This window comes from Plectropomus leopardus, chromosome 13, assembly GCF_026936395.1.
Source record: "Plectropomus leopardus strain MGB_pleo_1.0 chromosome 13, ASM2693639v1, whole genome shotgun sequence".
NCBI lineage: Eukaryota > Metazoa > Chordata > Actinopteri > Perciformes > Serranidae > Plectropomus > Plectropomus leopardus.
In genome coordinates this window covers 30,263,555-30,278,550 of record NC_142188.1, presented here as the reverse complement: position 1 = coordinate 30,278,550, position 14,996 = coordinate 30,263,555, and the positions used below count along the sequence as shown (strand labels likewise).

The 14,996-nt window shown below is 39.5% G+C and overlaps 2 protein-coding genes across 7 annotated transcripts in view; both read right to left on the bottom strand.

The window, feature by feature from the left end:
* The window catches only part of rims1a (regulating synaptic membrane exocytosis 1a), a 108,155-nt gene that overhangs the window by 42,836 nt on the left and 50,323 nt on the right, over window positions 1–14,996 (bottom strand). For all 6 annotated transcript variants that reach the window (XM_088086217.1, XM_088086219.1, XM_088086218.1 and 3 more), the window contains exons 5-6: window positions 6,280–6,542; window positions 2,927–3,624 (exon numbers count right to left, since the gene is read on the bottom strand). In XM_088086217.1, coding sequence (XP_087942343.1) covers window positions 2,927–3,624; window positions 6,280–6,542 — 961 coding nt within the window. The remainder of the gene's footprint in view (window positions 1–2,926; window positions 3,625–6,279; window positions 6,543–14,996) is intronic.
* LOC121954218 (uncharacterized) lies at window positions 10,476–13,268 on the bottom strand. The gene is made up of 2 exons (XM_042501562.2): window positions 13,003–13,268; window positions 10,476–11,399 (listed from the first exon to the last, which is right to left on the bottom strand). The coding sequence occupies exons 1-2, from the start codon at window positions 13,158–13,160 to the stop codon at window positions 10,829–10,831; spliced, it is 729 nt and encodes a 242-aa protein (XP_042357496.1). The 5' UTR covers window positions 13,161–13,268; the 3' UTR covers window positions 10,476–10,828.

Below are 14,996 nucleotides of genomic sequence, written 5' to 3'. Positions count from 1 at the left end.
ATAATGTGTAATTGCTGAAGAATTTGGGGGCCTAATAAAAGGTTCACGGGCCAGAAAAGGAGTTAAAAAGGAGTTAAAGCTCTGAGCCAAGGTGCACAGGCATTATGTATTAACATATTTGTGTTATGCTTTTTCCATTCTGCCTCTCAGAAGATGAGCTGGTAGCGCGTTTGTCTGTAGGAGGACACTCGCACAGATCATAATAGGATCTACTGTACTGTGACTGACTGCATATTTGAGTGTGTGTGTGTGTGTGTGTGTGTGTGTGTGTGTGTGTGTGTGTTTTCCTGCACTGATCTTACAGTGATTTACATGCCTGGACGCTTCTCTGCTGCCAGCAACCGCATCTTGGAGATGACCTGGACTCAGTCTCGAGCTAAAAAAGGAAGCAGCGTCTTGCTGCCACGCCGGTGTGTTTAAAAGCTGGCCTGACAGAACACTCTCATCCTAACCGTCCACTTGATCGATGTCACAGCGCCTGATCTGGGTCCAGGTTGGTGCTGTGTGCTGCCTCTTTTCCATCAGAGTGCAAAGCTTTAATGTAGCATGAGCATGGCTACAGTCAGACACTGTGTGTTTGGTAAATACTGTAATGTGGTGGTAAATAAAAACACCTAGAGTCATAGTGATTATCAAAAGGTAAACAAGTACTTCTGTTATTTAAAAAAAATATTTATATTCCTATGATTTATTTTCTCAAGGCTATAAATGGAACTGCTTAAAGAAGCATTCAAATGCCAGAAAGGCGCTCATTTCATAAGACTCGGCTATGTCTGCAGTAGAAAGACGCGAAGAGTTTTTAAAATGGTCCCACATGACCAGAAAAATCAGAGAAAAGGGCTGTGGCATTAACTTCTGCGTAAGTGGTAGAAACTCTACAACTACCAGAATGCACTGCGCCGCACCAGACCAATGAATGCTCCAGCTGGCAGGTGATGTAATGCGAACTTGTCCGTTTTGACAAAGGAAACAATATGGTGGGCGGCTGGTAAACGATGTCAAATGGAGAGATATTTTTGCTTAGTTTTGACTGAATATTTAAAGGCAAATTGTTACATTTACATTTACATTTATGTTGAGAAAAAAAATTGTTGCAATCGAGTTCTCGAAACTAACAATAAAATATTTGTCAGTACTTTGTCATATCATCAAGAATATCATTACTGCAAAAATACCCTGAAATATAAAATAAATACCCTGACAATATTTTGGGGCCATGTCGGTCACCCCTAACTGTTACCATAGATGGGAGTAAAGAACAGTAGACTATCAGCGCCCCCCCTCCCCAATTTAATTCAATTTAGCTTCTCATTTTCTAGCCCATTTGGATACATAGCAGTGAGCCAGAGTGTCTTGGAATAGTTTGAAGTGAAGTGACATAACCCAGCTTGGACATGACAGTAGTGTGTTCTCAGGCTTGGGGACATAGTTGGCTATGTGAGGCCACTAACAGTCAATGTCGGGGTCAACTGGGGTCAAACTGCCCCCCATCGCAGACACACTAACATGCACACACATGTACGCTCAGTGTGGGATTGTCCACCCTCGGGGGCCGAGCTGAAAACAATACAATATGACACCCGGGCTCGCACACACTTGTTAACATGCACGCTGGTGCACTGTGTCGCTGCTCACTTTGACATTCAGACAACCAGCTACGGCCCGCTGCATGCACCGTACACACAAGTTAGAAAACGTTGCAGAAGGTGCAGTGTTTCTGCAAACACAATCGGGCGCCACATATCATTTAGAAAGCTGCAAAGAGGTTTTTCAAGCAGTTTGGTCTGTAATACTTAGGACAAGCTCCAGACAACAGAATATAAAAAGCAGTGATTCTTCAAATCAGTAGCAGTCTTACCTGTTCTGATCACTGAGTCAAAGTAGAAAGGCGTCTCAGATTCAAGTCTGAATGAAGACTGCACACTGAGGCTAAACAGCTCCCTCTGCTTCTTACATTCACCTCCAACAATGTGGGAGTGTTCAAACACACACCAAAAATACAGCGCCTCATAGCTCATTCATTGCAATTATTAAACACTAATACAGTGTGAAATAACTTGTATTAAATCATTGTTTCTTTAAATGAATACTGTACGCAGTCGTGTTTGAAGAGGTCTGTAAATGTGGGTTTTTGGTTTTTTTTAATATTCTTTATCCTAATGACCTAATCAGGCTGATTTACACAGCGTAACTGAAGGAGACACTGTGCTCCTGGGTGCTTTGAGGAATGCAACAAAATAAAAATGTAATCGTGGTAACAGTTAATATGATCTCCTCCGGGAGTCACTGTTTTGGACAATCAATGCAAGCAGTACAACTGTAAAGAGGGTCCGTTTCAAGACTTATTTAACAATATCAAGCAATGCGTTTTGTAAAACTATTTGCATTAACCTCTAAGAAAGTTTTGCTTGCAATTTTGAACTTTTTCACACATCTTTTTGTAGAATGACTATAGATACTGCAGGTGGCTCCTCTATGTTTTTTTTCTAGTTTGGCTGTGTTTAAATGGATCAGCACACATAAAGCAAACAGGTTAATACTTTGTTTATTTCTGTCTTGATTTCCAATATAACTAATATAATAGTACCTCTATTGCACTGTGGCAAATTTTTGGAGCAAGGACGGGACATGTTCATGAAATGTCGTGTGGTCAGAGAGATAGGAGTGACATATAAGATTTGTAGTGCTGGCCTGTCATTAAAGCTGTGTATATTCTTGGCCGAGGCAGTGTAAGAGTGTCATAGAGCAGTGGTGAGACAAATCATTCCCTAAATTTTCTCAAAATCAGATTTCGTCAGTTATGTCATGATGGATGGATGAACAGATGAGTGAACAGATAGATGTCAATACTCCCTACACCCTCCCTGGCTGAAATCAACAACAGTATTTTCATGTTCAAAAAGTGATAATTGATATCGTCTCTCACCTCTCTCGCTGACACTTTCGATCTCGGCGTCCTCACAGCTGCTGTACTCCGGTGTGGTCCCTCCCTCCTCCTCTGAACTGCTGACGCTGGTTTGCCTCTTCCCACCAGCCCCCAGCCCTCGCTTCGACTTGTAGGGCCTCGGCGGCGGCGGACGCAGTGATTCCGATTGGTCAGAGCTTAGCGAGTCATTGCGCAGCATGCTCTCAGCCTTCTCCCGTTTGGTCCGTCTCACAACGGGTCCCTGGCCGGGGGTCGAGCCAGGGCCCGAACCGGGAGGTTCTCTGAGTTCAGGGGGAGGGGGCTGCTGAGCGAGGGCGTGTTCATGTGGCCCACCAACCCCACCCACCGTCCTCTGACCGGGTCGCACGCCATCCCCGACCTCCCCCGCTACTCCCATGCCACGACCCTGCGCAGGCACAGGGTGGCCCCGGCCTCCAGGAGGGACCGGCCCTGCTTGGCGAGGGGGGCCTCCGCTGTGGTCCATGTGGTGGTAGCCCCCCTCTTCTGTCCGTCTTACTCCACCACCTCCTCCCACAGGATCATGCTCCAGAGAGCGTCCCTTTGTCAGCCGCCGGCTCTCCCTGCGCTCCCTGGACTCCCCCCGGAGGTCCCGGTCCATGGAGACCTGAGTCTGCAGTCTGGGCTGACCTGGCCGGCGCTCTCCTCGACCAGCTCCTCCGCCTCCCCTTCCATTTCTCCTGGGGAGCAATCGAGATGGAGAGAGAAAGAAAAGAAAAGGTAAGAGCTGTAAACAAAGTTTTTGTTTGTTTTTCTCAGGCACACACGTCTCTGGATACTATGGAAGCCCATTTCTGCCAGTGAAAGTAAAAAATTTTTTTTAATCATATTAAGTTAAAATTCTGAGTTAAAAAGTCATAATTGAATTTTAAAAAAAGTCAATCTTATCAGATAAAAAGTCAAAATTATGAGATAAAAGTCTCATAATTTTGACTTTTTATCTCATAATTATGACTTTATCTCATCATATCAACCTTTTATGTCATATATTTGACTTTTTGTCTCATAATTATGACTTTGATATGACAATGACAAAATAAAGACAAAATTTAAATGTGGTTTTAAGTGCCACTGACTCTTGTTATACTCCATGTGGAAGCAGAGGGGAGCTAGTTTGGCTGAGTAAACGTTATGTAAGAGGCCACACTGTGTTTGACCACTTTTAGCCTCTAACTTCCCTTATAACAAAACGCCCAAATAACACTGGTGTGATTTTGCTTCTGTTACTGCTTCATTGTTAACATTACTGTCCATTAATAGAAAGTCACGAGTTACGACACATTCTACTATCCTGTCAGTGTTTTGGAACAGACGTAATTCTTCCATTACACTCAGAGTGGCAGAGAAAATAACTCTGAGACATAATGCACCGCTGTATAAAAGAAGAAGTGATGAATGCAGGAGATAATGCTCAATAATACTAATATTAACATACTCTACAAGGGCTGCTTTCTTTCTGGTGGCTGAAAGGATGCAAGGTAAAGGAGCACTCCACCAATTTCACATATTAACCCTTTGAAACCTGGAGAAGCATCTTTAAAAATAAAATAAAAGTGTCAATAAATAACCCGAAAATTATTATTATTGTTATTATTATTATTATCAATAATAAGACGAGGTGGGGTTATTTTTAAAGACATATTTAAAAAACTGGGGTAAAATGTCAGAAAACTACATATATAACTATTATGTTTATATATTTAAATTTATGTTTCAGGTTGTTGGGGTTGTTTTGGTTGGTTGTTTGGGTAATATTCTTGTTTGTTTTATACTTTTCTTTCTTATTTTCAAGTAATTTTCTTTTCTCTAACTTTTTGCAGATTTTTTGCTCATTGCCTTTCCCCCATTTTTTAAAAAGACACCCATCCATTTTGCTCATGTTTCAAAGGGTTGAGATCACTTTACTAGTTATGGTTAGTCCAACCGTGTCAGTGAAGTCAATGATTGTTGTCCAATCATGTCTTCTGCTGCTCTGGAGGAGCTTTATACAGTCTGATAACCTGATTATGTCACATTGATGTCATTGTGGTAATCTCATTTTGGATTTGGACACTTCAACTCATTTAGTTTTTAAAAAGTCTGTCACAAATTGGAGGCGCGGAGTTTTGAAAAAATGCGAAGCAGACCAGGAAGGGAAGGTCTGAAGAATGACACTATTGAGTTGCATTATGGGACTTGTAGTGTTTTTGGGTGCTTGGCCCGTACCAAAGGCCTAAAGACATGATATCTTGCCTCTGCTGCATAAACAGTGCTCATTACTGTCAGTGCTGATTCAGCATTCAGTATCTGAGCTGCTGCTGTGTTTAGATTTTTCTAAACATTGATTTGATATGCATCCTTTTGCAAAGGAAAAGCTGCAAAAGCTGTGTCTCTCTCTTTCTCCTGTCTGTCTGTCTCCCGCTTTGTCCAGCTTGATACACAACTTCTTTTTAGCTCTCTCCAGTAGCGTCCACAAATTTCACTTTTCATACACAATTAATTCATAAAAACCAAGACATTTTTGTCTTATTTCGGCTCATATGTCCATTTAAGCAAAAGGACAGAGTTTTTTCTACTACTAATACTATTGCTGCTATTACTACTACAACTACTAATAAAACTACTACTGCTACTACCACTAATACCACTGTTGCTATTACTACTACTACTACTACTACTAATACTACTTCTACTACTGCCACTACTACCATTAGTTGTCTTTCGACTGACTACTACTTCTGAATATTTTTAGCTGCAAACACTATTAAAATGTTATGCATTTTATGGATGTTTGAGCATCTACTCAATTTTTTCTTCTTTTCTGCTATTTAACAAATGAAGCATTTATTTTTCTGACAATTTCAACTTCCTCCTTTGACAGTAATTACAGTTTTGCTTCCAGCTTCTCTGGGAGTGTATTTCAACTCTAAGCTTCTTTAGGGAACGCAGTTCAGCTACGATTTCTGCCAGATTCTCAGATATTTCCGGCAGTTTGTTTTACTTTTCTGCATTTTCAGCCATGGCTTTGAATTTATTCAGCATTCATAGGCCATCTTTCACAAGAAATGCATTTTCTAGTCATTCATAAAGCTGTGGCAGATACTTTGGTGACAGGCACCTATGTGTTTTCAGATGCACAAGTAAAGGGTAAGAGAAAGTAAAGAAAAAGCTTTTAAGTGCTTTTCTGCTTGGATGACCCCACACTTGTGTCAAATTAGAAGGTTGCATAATGTCATAGCATGTTAAATGACCTAATACATGAAGAGTGTGATAAGATTCAGCATCACTCTTAAATATCAAATAATTCATGAGTTTGAATGCTACTATGTAGGTTCTAGGACCTTGCTTCAGCTTACGTGTCTCGTGGTGGTTCGCTACGTGACCGGGAGTCCGTTCCAGGTGCGTTACCAGGTGCGCCGGGTCGGTTGGGGTCTTGGATTACGGTGGTGGACCCTGGAGGTGCTTGGGATCGAGATCGGAGCTTCTTGTCACCGAGTGTTTGGCACACAGACGGCTCGCTGACGGCCGAACCGAGTTTCCCAGCCGGACCAGTGAACCACTCGCCTGGCTTAGTCAGGATCTCCTGCTGCTTCCGGCAGTTATTACACACCCAGATCACCTAGGTGAGAAGGAGCATGAGGAGAGATCACTAACACAGCTATGGGACACAATTCCCACCATAAATCTTTCGCACCAACAGCTAAGATGATCACATGTATCAGGAATACATTTAGATAACATTACAGAGAAGTGTCTGTCTGAGGTATTTAATGCAGCTGACATTCACAGTAATGTCTCCAACAGGAAGCAAGAATTCTTTGCTGCAGCCACTGAAAAGCATCTCGGCCCATACTTTGCCAACCGCTAATCTGACGCCCAGCTTCAATCGCAGTGACTGTCAAACAGGAAATGGAACAATGCACTTCCTAAAGAGCCGCGCCGCTGCCAATGAGTGGTCCAGAAAAAGGCTTTTATGGAAGCTTTTTAAGATCAGCATCATGGCAGTTATACCAGGGAGCAGCTTGGCTTCCACTGTGGGCTGCTTCTGGCCTCCAAAGCCAGCACACAAAGCCAACTGGATAATGAAAGGATATTCAACTCGCTGCCAAAATAATATCGCCCGTCTTCTTTCTTTCTATTTTTCCCATTGCACATATGCACAGCGACTATACATTGGCTTTGTTTACACACTACAACTGAACTGTTTTTTTTAAATCTTACATTTTATTATGTCATGTCTACTGTCTTGATTTTGAAATTTATTTATTTTGCGATGGGGTTTTTTGTTGTTCCCTCCCCACTTTTTTTTTGATAAGACAATACGTGTCCATTTCAGGATGTGGCACATCTAACATCTGATGTCAGAACATTTTGACAGTAATGCGCAACCAACAGGTTTTACACACACTTTTTGTGCTGCTTGTAGTTCTCTATAACAAGTGCTATGTTACTTTTTTTCTTTTTGTTTTCAGCAAAAACCAAAGTGTTGATGTATAGAGGACAAGATGATTAACTACCAAAAATTTTTTGCATATTTAGATAAACAGTGTGCCGGTGGGTGTGCTACAAAATGGGATCCCAAAGCATTTGACCTAAATGTGAACACCCGACTCAGAATTTGTCACATGCTACCTTGACATTAGGTTCAGACATGCGACTGAAATAAACTTTTAATATCAGCTTTAAAACATAGATTTACAGGTGATTTTAGCATGAGGATAAGGAAAAAAAACACACTATGAAACTAATAAGTCAAAAGTATTTGCATGTTACTTAAATATTTCCAATTTCTGCTACCTTATACTTTGACTTCACTCCATCTCAGTACTATGGTGGCTGACAAGAGTATACTACTGCAATTTAAAACCCTTTAAAGTTCTCATTCAAGAAAAAAATCAATCTTTTTTTTTTGCCTTGCATTTTCTATGTTCATAGGGCAACAATAATAATTTTTTTTTACATACCCCATAACTATTTATTGACCCTCGTAAAATGACTTTATTCTCATAATATTACTACTTTTTTCTCAAAATATTACACTTTTTTCATAATATGACTACATTCCAGAAGAACTCTGTCGTATTTATGTATTATTGCCCATATTTTTTCCTCGTGAATTTCAACAACTCTAATCTACAGCACTCTCACTGACCATCACAGAAGACAATAACACATTGTATTGGAAAAGAAGCCTGAAACGCTTTCAATACAAATGTGACGGCTTGGATGACCACTCCCCTGTGCTCACGACTTGTCAACATGGCCGTCAGTTCATATCGATGAGGAAAGTGGCTTACATCCCAGAATAGATACAAGGACTCATTCGCAAGAGAGAGTGGAGCATGAGGGCCTTGCAGTGCGAACGCAGCCGCACTCGCAGTCCTGCGTCGACATCAGAGCGCGAGTGAGAAAGAGGGGGATGACAGGGGAAGTGAGGTTAGGCGGGAAAGCAGGAGACGGAGAGAGGATGGAGGAGGAGAGCGAGGGGAGGTTAGAGTCAGTCCCTCTCCTCCAGCCACCAGGGTTCTCATTACTCCTGAACACTCCCCAATGACTCTTTAAAGAGAGCTAAAATAAAATACTCTGGCATCGGCCACCCTCCCGCCACCCCCCTCTTCCTCTTACCCTTCCTCCCTCCTCTCTCTCTCTCACCCCCCCTTTTTCCCTTCCATTTCTCCCTCCTCCAGATTGCTTTTGATTAAAGCTACAAAAGCCGAGGAGAAAACAGCTTTACACCAACGCAGCTATATTTATCCTGCCAAACACCCCAGCACCACCAGGGAGAGAGGGAAAACGTGTGCTCTACACACACACACACACACACATATACACACATATACACGCACAGCAAAGAAAGCAAAACACTGCCTCATGTGGGACATTATAGCTTTGGTGAAAACATCCACCAATCTGTGATTTTTCTGCAGCCAGACCGACGAGGTGGACGGCTGCCAGATCGACACTGCAGTGCTCGTCTCCTCGTGCATACATTCACAGGCAGGCAGTGATGACTATTTGCTGTTACAATGCATCCTTTAGGAATATTACTGGAGTTTTCCTTCCCGTTTTCCCCATCTAACTGTTTTCTGATGTCAAAAGGTTGATGAGCATGCGGTAAATGGTAATAAAAATCCACCTGCTCGTAACAGGAGGCGAGTTTTCATTACAGATTTGTGCAAAACTTAAGCGATATTTTCAAAATGTCAATAAAATACAATTGCCAGATGACGGTGTTGCAAACTATAGCTTTTTTGATTGAATAAAATAACTAAAAGATAATATTTTTTGCGATAAAGGGAGATTTTTTTTAACTGACGTGTTTCCATTTGGCTTATTTTATATTCACAATTTGGGCAATTTGAGGGTTGATGAAAAGCCACCTAGTGTCAACAGAGAAACCACAGTAAACATCACCCAAAGTTCACAACTAGTGAGAGCAAGTTTTAGGTCTTTTGAAAAGGTGTAATAAATGCTATCAAGTTATCTTGAAACGGCTTCACATTTTCAAGTTTTATATAAAAATTAAAGAAAAAATCAGAGACATTTATGCACAACAGAGTTGGAACATAAATAGCAACTAATAATCCTTTTTTTTTTTTTTTTACTGATCAATTTCTATAAAGTAGTGACAAATGCCTACTGCAAGTTACTTAAAAGAAATGTTCATTACAAAACCCCAAATAATAAATTCACCATTGTATAAAACAGAAAAGCAACAAGTTCAAGATGATCAATTGCTTCAAATATTTGCTTGATAAGTGGCCTAATCAATTATCTAAATTCACACACAGTCATTTTTTGTCTTTCAGCTGATCAACTGAGTGTTTCAGCTATGAATTGAACTACTTTGTACTCGAGCACAATTCTGAGGTATTAGTACAACGATACTCAACTTACTCAACAAGGTCAGGGGGTCAATCGCAGCAGCCCCAAACAGGTATGGTGTATGCAGGGGCATTTTCAAGTAATGGAAATTTCCCCTGAAATCCTGACTATAACCTGCTCTTTTGGGGGTTTTTAACCATTCTACTTGCGGTATCAATTGAAAAAACTATGGTAGAGGTAGTGGTTTTTTTTACATCCAGTGCTGCTGCAATTACACAGTACTGTCAAAGAAAATGTTCCTTTGTTGAAGTTGAGCACAACAAATAACCGTGACACATTCAACAGCACAAATTACTGCAGGACATGCAACAGCACTGAATGAGCAGAACCTCATAGGTCATTTGTTCATTAAATCAGTTGGTAGATTTGATCTAAAGATAGCACAGATAAAGTGTCCAATTACAGATCTGACATTACATATTAACTCTTTTCACTTAAATTAAATGTTCTTGCAGTGGGGATATGTTTTTACTGTACACAAGGAGTTTCAAATTAAAACTGAATAAAGAAAGCCTGCTTACGTCTGGTAAACATGAGGAAGTTATATGTGTCTCACTGACATCCCATCACATTGTACCACTTCTAAATATTAATGTCGAGTTATCCTTGTCAACTCCATACAGAGCCTCCAAAAAGTGGTCTAATATAGAAATAAAGCAAAAACAACTAGAACTTCTCTGCAATTTAATCAGAAACAAACATTTACAGAAAAGGGAAAACTCAAAATTGTTTTTCCCTAAAATGTACAATCACGGTGGAAAGATGAATTTTAATGGAATAATGGAGTGCAACTTTTAATCATTTTTCTTTTAAATACTCGTCTTAAAGAAACTCAGAGAAAAATCAAAACAAGCGGTGGCCCTCTTGTAAACATAAAGCAATATTCTGAGTGGCAACACTCAGCATTTTGGAATATAACTACAAATTTGAGTGTAAAGACGAAATAAGAAAAGCCAACAGGCTAACTGAAGTTGCACAGCATAACACAAGAAACTCCTCTCACCACGGGAGAAGAAACTTTCACTCATTTTCCTCTTTTAAAGGCAGATTCTCCACTCTGAGCTCACAGCTCTGACCATGCCACTCATTGTAGCAGTTTCTATGTGGCATCAGACACAGGGGCGCCTTGCATCTCTGGCACATCCAAGATGTCATCTGGTGCCTCCCCTGGGCTTTGCAGTAGTTGCACTGCATACTTCCGACAACCTGGTACCACTTTGTAGGCTGGATGGCCACAGGAAGGTGCTCCCACGAAGGGACTCTTGGCCTGTATCTTCTTGGTCTGTATCTCCTCGGTCTGTATCTCCTCTGGCAGCAGTTGCAACAGCAGTCACACCTGCCCTGCATGGAACCAGGTGCTCTCCATCTTCGGTATCTTCTGGCCTTGTAGGGGTGTGACGCAGCAGCTTCCCTGGCTCTCCCCTGATATGAGGTGTTAGGCCTGGTTTCCGGACCACTGCGGAGTTGCGATGTTGCAGGGTATGGGAGAGGGGCATTGTCAGGTGGAATATAATCCAACTGGGAAGAAGGAGCGGAAAACCGCCAGTCTTCATCCTTTGAATATACAGGACCCTTCTCGTCTAGACTCAAACTACACATACAGAAAGGGAGGGATTAAAAACATTTTAAAAACCAAACTGTGACTAGCAATGAAGGTAAAATAGAGGAATTTCACATGTGCAACTACAAAAGTAGAGGCTAGTTCCAGATGTATGTATCAACATCTGCAAATATACATGCAATTCAGCCCTTTGAAATCTGAGAAAATTGACTTAATTTTTTTCAAAAACACATGCAGAAGGCAATGAGCAATTTAAAATGAAATAACACGGAAATTAGCAAGAAATTAGTTTTAAAAAAAATGTGTGCGTGTATATATATACACACACACGAAAATTACCTGATATTTAGCCAGAAAAATAAACAAATACAAAAACAGGGGTATATACACTTATGATAACTGAAGTTGTAATTCTATGGAATTAGCACAAAATTAGTAAAAAGTACAAAAAAAGTACCTGATATTTTGCCAAACAAAAACCCAGACATACAAAAATACAACAAAAAACAACAAATGGAAGAGTTTAAAAAAAAAATCTGGTAAATTACCTGAAAAAAATGTTTAATAATATAATAATTCTGTAAAATAATTTCAAATATATAATTAGGATTATCTGAAATGTAGTTCTCTGGAATTTTCCAAACTAACTTTCTAAATCTACCAATTTCTTATTTCTCTTATTCACAGGACATTTCTTGCCAAGTTGCTCTTTGCCTTTTCCACCATGTTTCTGAAAAGAATCAAACAAATTTGCTTGGGGTTTAGAAGTTGCAAGAACTGTGAAACGCGTCTTAATGCAGCATAAGAAAAATGATGTCGATCCAAGTTTCAAAGGGTTAAAAATGAGCAATAATGAGTAAAAAATAAGTGCCAATTCCAATTGATGGTAATCTAGATGTACTGGAGCTGTTATTAAAATATAATATGTCCTAGATAAATTATATACAATTAACATGATGCATATTTTGACCCTTTACATAGATTATATTTTGCAGATCATGGAGTGATTGCACAGCCCAAAGTAGCAGTGCTTTAGGTTACAACTACATAAAAATACAGTAATGTTAGCTATCTATATTCTTCCCAGATGACTTTCATACAAAACAAAACATAACACAATGTTACTAACACCGAATTATCTGGTTCTCAAACAATGAGGTTGGTTGCCCCCAAAAACTGCTACCGAGGTTTAAGATTGAAGTAGCTAATGCTATAACCTCATCAAAAACCCCGATAGACAGGCAAATGATGAGAGTGGTTACAAAGCTGGTGACTGTATTTTTTTTTTGACGCAACATACCGGCGCCATTGGGCTGTTTAATGGCGCTTCGGCTAGCTAAATTCTTATTAGCCTGCTAACTACCACAACTGCCCCCACATATACAAACAAATTACATCCACGAAATTGTTGGTCAAGTGTAACCTTAGCAGACTGAAAATGTGCGTGACCAATTTGGCGGTTAAAAAAGCAAACCTGCACTGAATGCTTTCTTACGTAACATACGTTTTTATATCTTTCTTAATCAAGTCACGAGTCTGCTCTCCATTACCGGTGACGACTATGCTAACGTCATGCTAACGCTATGCTAACGTTAGCTAAAGGTAAAGAGTAGCAAGATGTGGCCACACTTACTCCTCCAAAAACACGGACTCCATCGTTGATACCAGCAAGTCGGTGTCGTCTGGAAGCCAGGCGTCGGAAGTCTGGACGGTGTAACATTCAATCCCCGCGGGATGCTCGAATACTTTATCCAGAGCAAACCAAGACTCGTTGAGAGGTGTGCTCGACATTTTAGCCAGCAGGCCATCAAGTGCAGTAGTGACCTGCTCCAACTGCTGCGTGATCTGCTGCTGCTCACACACACCGCGTGACCTCTCACCCGATGACGACAACCCGGTCTGACGTGCATGTTTTTAAAAATATCTTTTTTTGTGTCATTTTTATTACTGTAGTTTCTCATACCACAGATTATTAACTCGGACTACTGAAAAATAAAATAATATGCAATAATAGCTTTATGGTGATTTATAAATCATTATCATACTAAGAGAACAAGTAAACATGCTTTGCCATGGGTGTAGATCCCTCCTCTATATTTGTAACATGTGCATAAAAAATGTAAAATAATGAAATAATGAAAATGTGAAATTGAAAATGAAAATGAAAATAAAATTTAGAAAATGCGTATAAAAACCTGACAACACTGACTTTTATTTTACAATAAATAAATAAAGACATTTACACCACAAATTCATGCAGAAAAGGCACAAATTAGCATACAAAATATAATCAGATTGCATAAAATTAAATTTTTGATGCTCATAATTTTCTGGCAGAGGACATGTCCCCTCCTAGTATTAAAATTATGTTGATATGTGGTATAAGGTTTGTGCTTCTTTTGTTTCCCAATGGATATGTAGCCTATAATATTCAAAAAACTAAAGCTGCTGTTGTGTGATTTATCTAGTGGTGTAATCTTTTCTTCTTTTTTTTTGTTCATAATTTTGATTTCGATGTCATGACTAACAGCTCTTTGTCATATCAGGTAATGGAAATATTATTATCATTATTATTATTATTGTGCCAGTCGGTTAATATTATCATTGTTATGCTAGTACCACTCAGTTAATATGCTTATAAAGTTGATTGTTCCAATTCCATTATGAAATACAAATAAATAAAATGAAACAAAATAAAATAAAAGTTATTTGAACTGATTTGACTTGATCAGAATAGCCGCTTCAGCCAATCAAAAGGAGGATAAGTAGTGCATCTGCATGTATTCGCTGTCTTTGGAGAACTTCTCCTATGCAACTGTTTTTGTAAAAAGCTTCACAGAGCTGAGAGAAACTGAAGTGTTGGGTAATAACTTTCTGTGGGTTCACCACATAGGAACAACACTTCTCATATTACACAGTCATTTGATCCACTTTTAACATGAAAAATATTGATTAAAACAGCTTTAAATAAAGCAGAAAGTGTGCCAACACAGTACCTATCGTATTTAAATTTGTGCACACAGCAGCATTTTTAAATCATCATGCCTAATGAATATCTAACTTTTCTTGATCTGGATTAGTGTGCACTAATTAAGTCTGACATAGCTGAACATGATATTAATGTAATTCTTAGGGACTGTTCATTACTTATGCGGGGGGGGGGGCATAAATATTTTTTTTTAGCACTGAAGGACTCTGGAAGGACGTATGTTTGTTTTCTTTTTCTTTTGGCTTAGGGGAATGACATAGCTTCAAATGATCTTTTTTATATTGTAATGTAAATACCCTCTGAACCCCCAAACCTGCCAGGTTTGGAAGGCAAGATAAAATAAATAAATACAATTTAAAAAAAAACAATAATTTAATTCAATTAAAATCACACCTGTTATCATAGCCAGAAACTATTAAAAAAAAAAGAAATTAGCTTTGTGTCGGTGATAATGCTCAGTCCTGTGATGTCTGCTCGTTGCATTGGCTCCAATATCCTAATTTGGTGTCATGTAGAAGAAAAATAGATAGAGCCTATTTATGGTGGAAGAGGGTCATGCATTTCCCCCAGTCACTCAGAGAGGCTCAAGAAAAACACCTGTAGCTTTTGAAAGGGTCAAGATAAAAATAAATAAATAA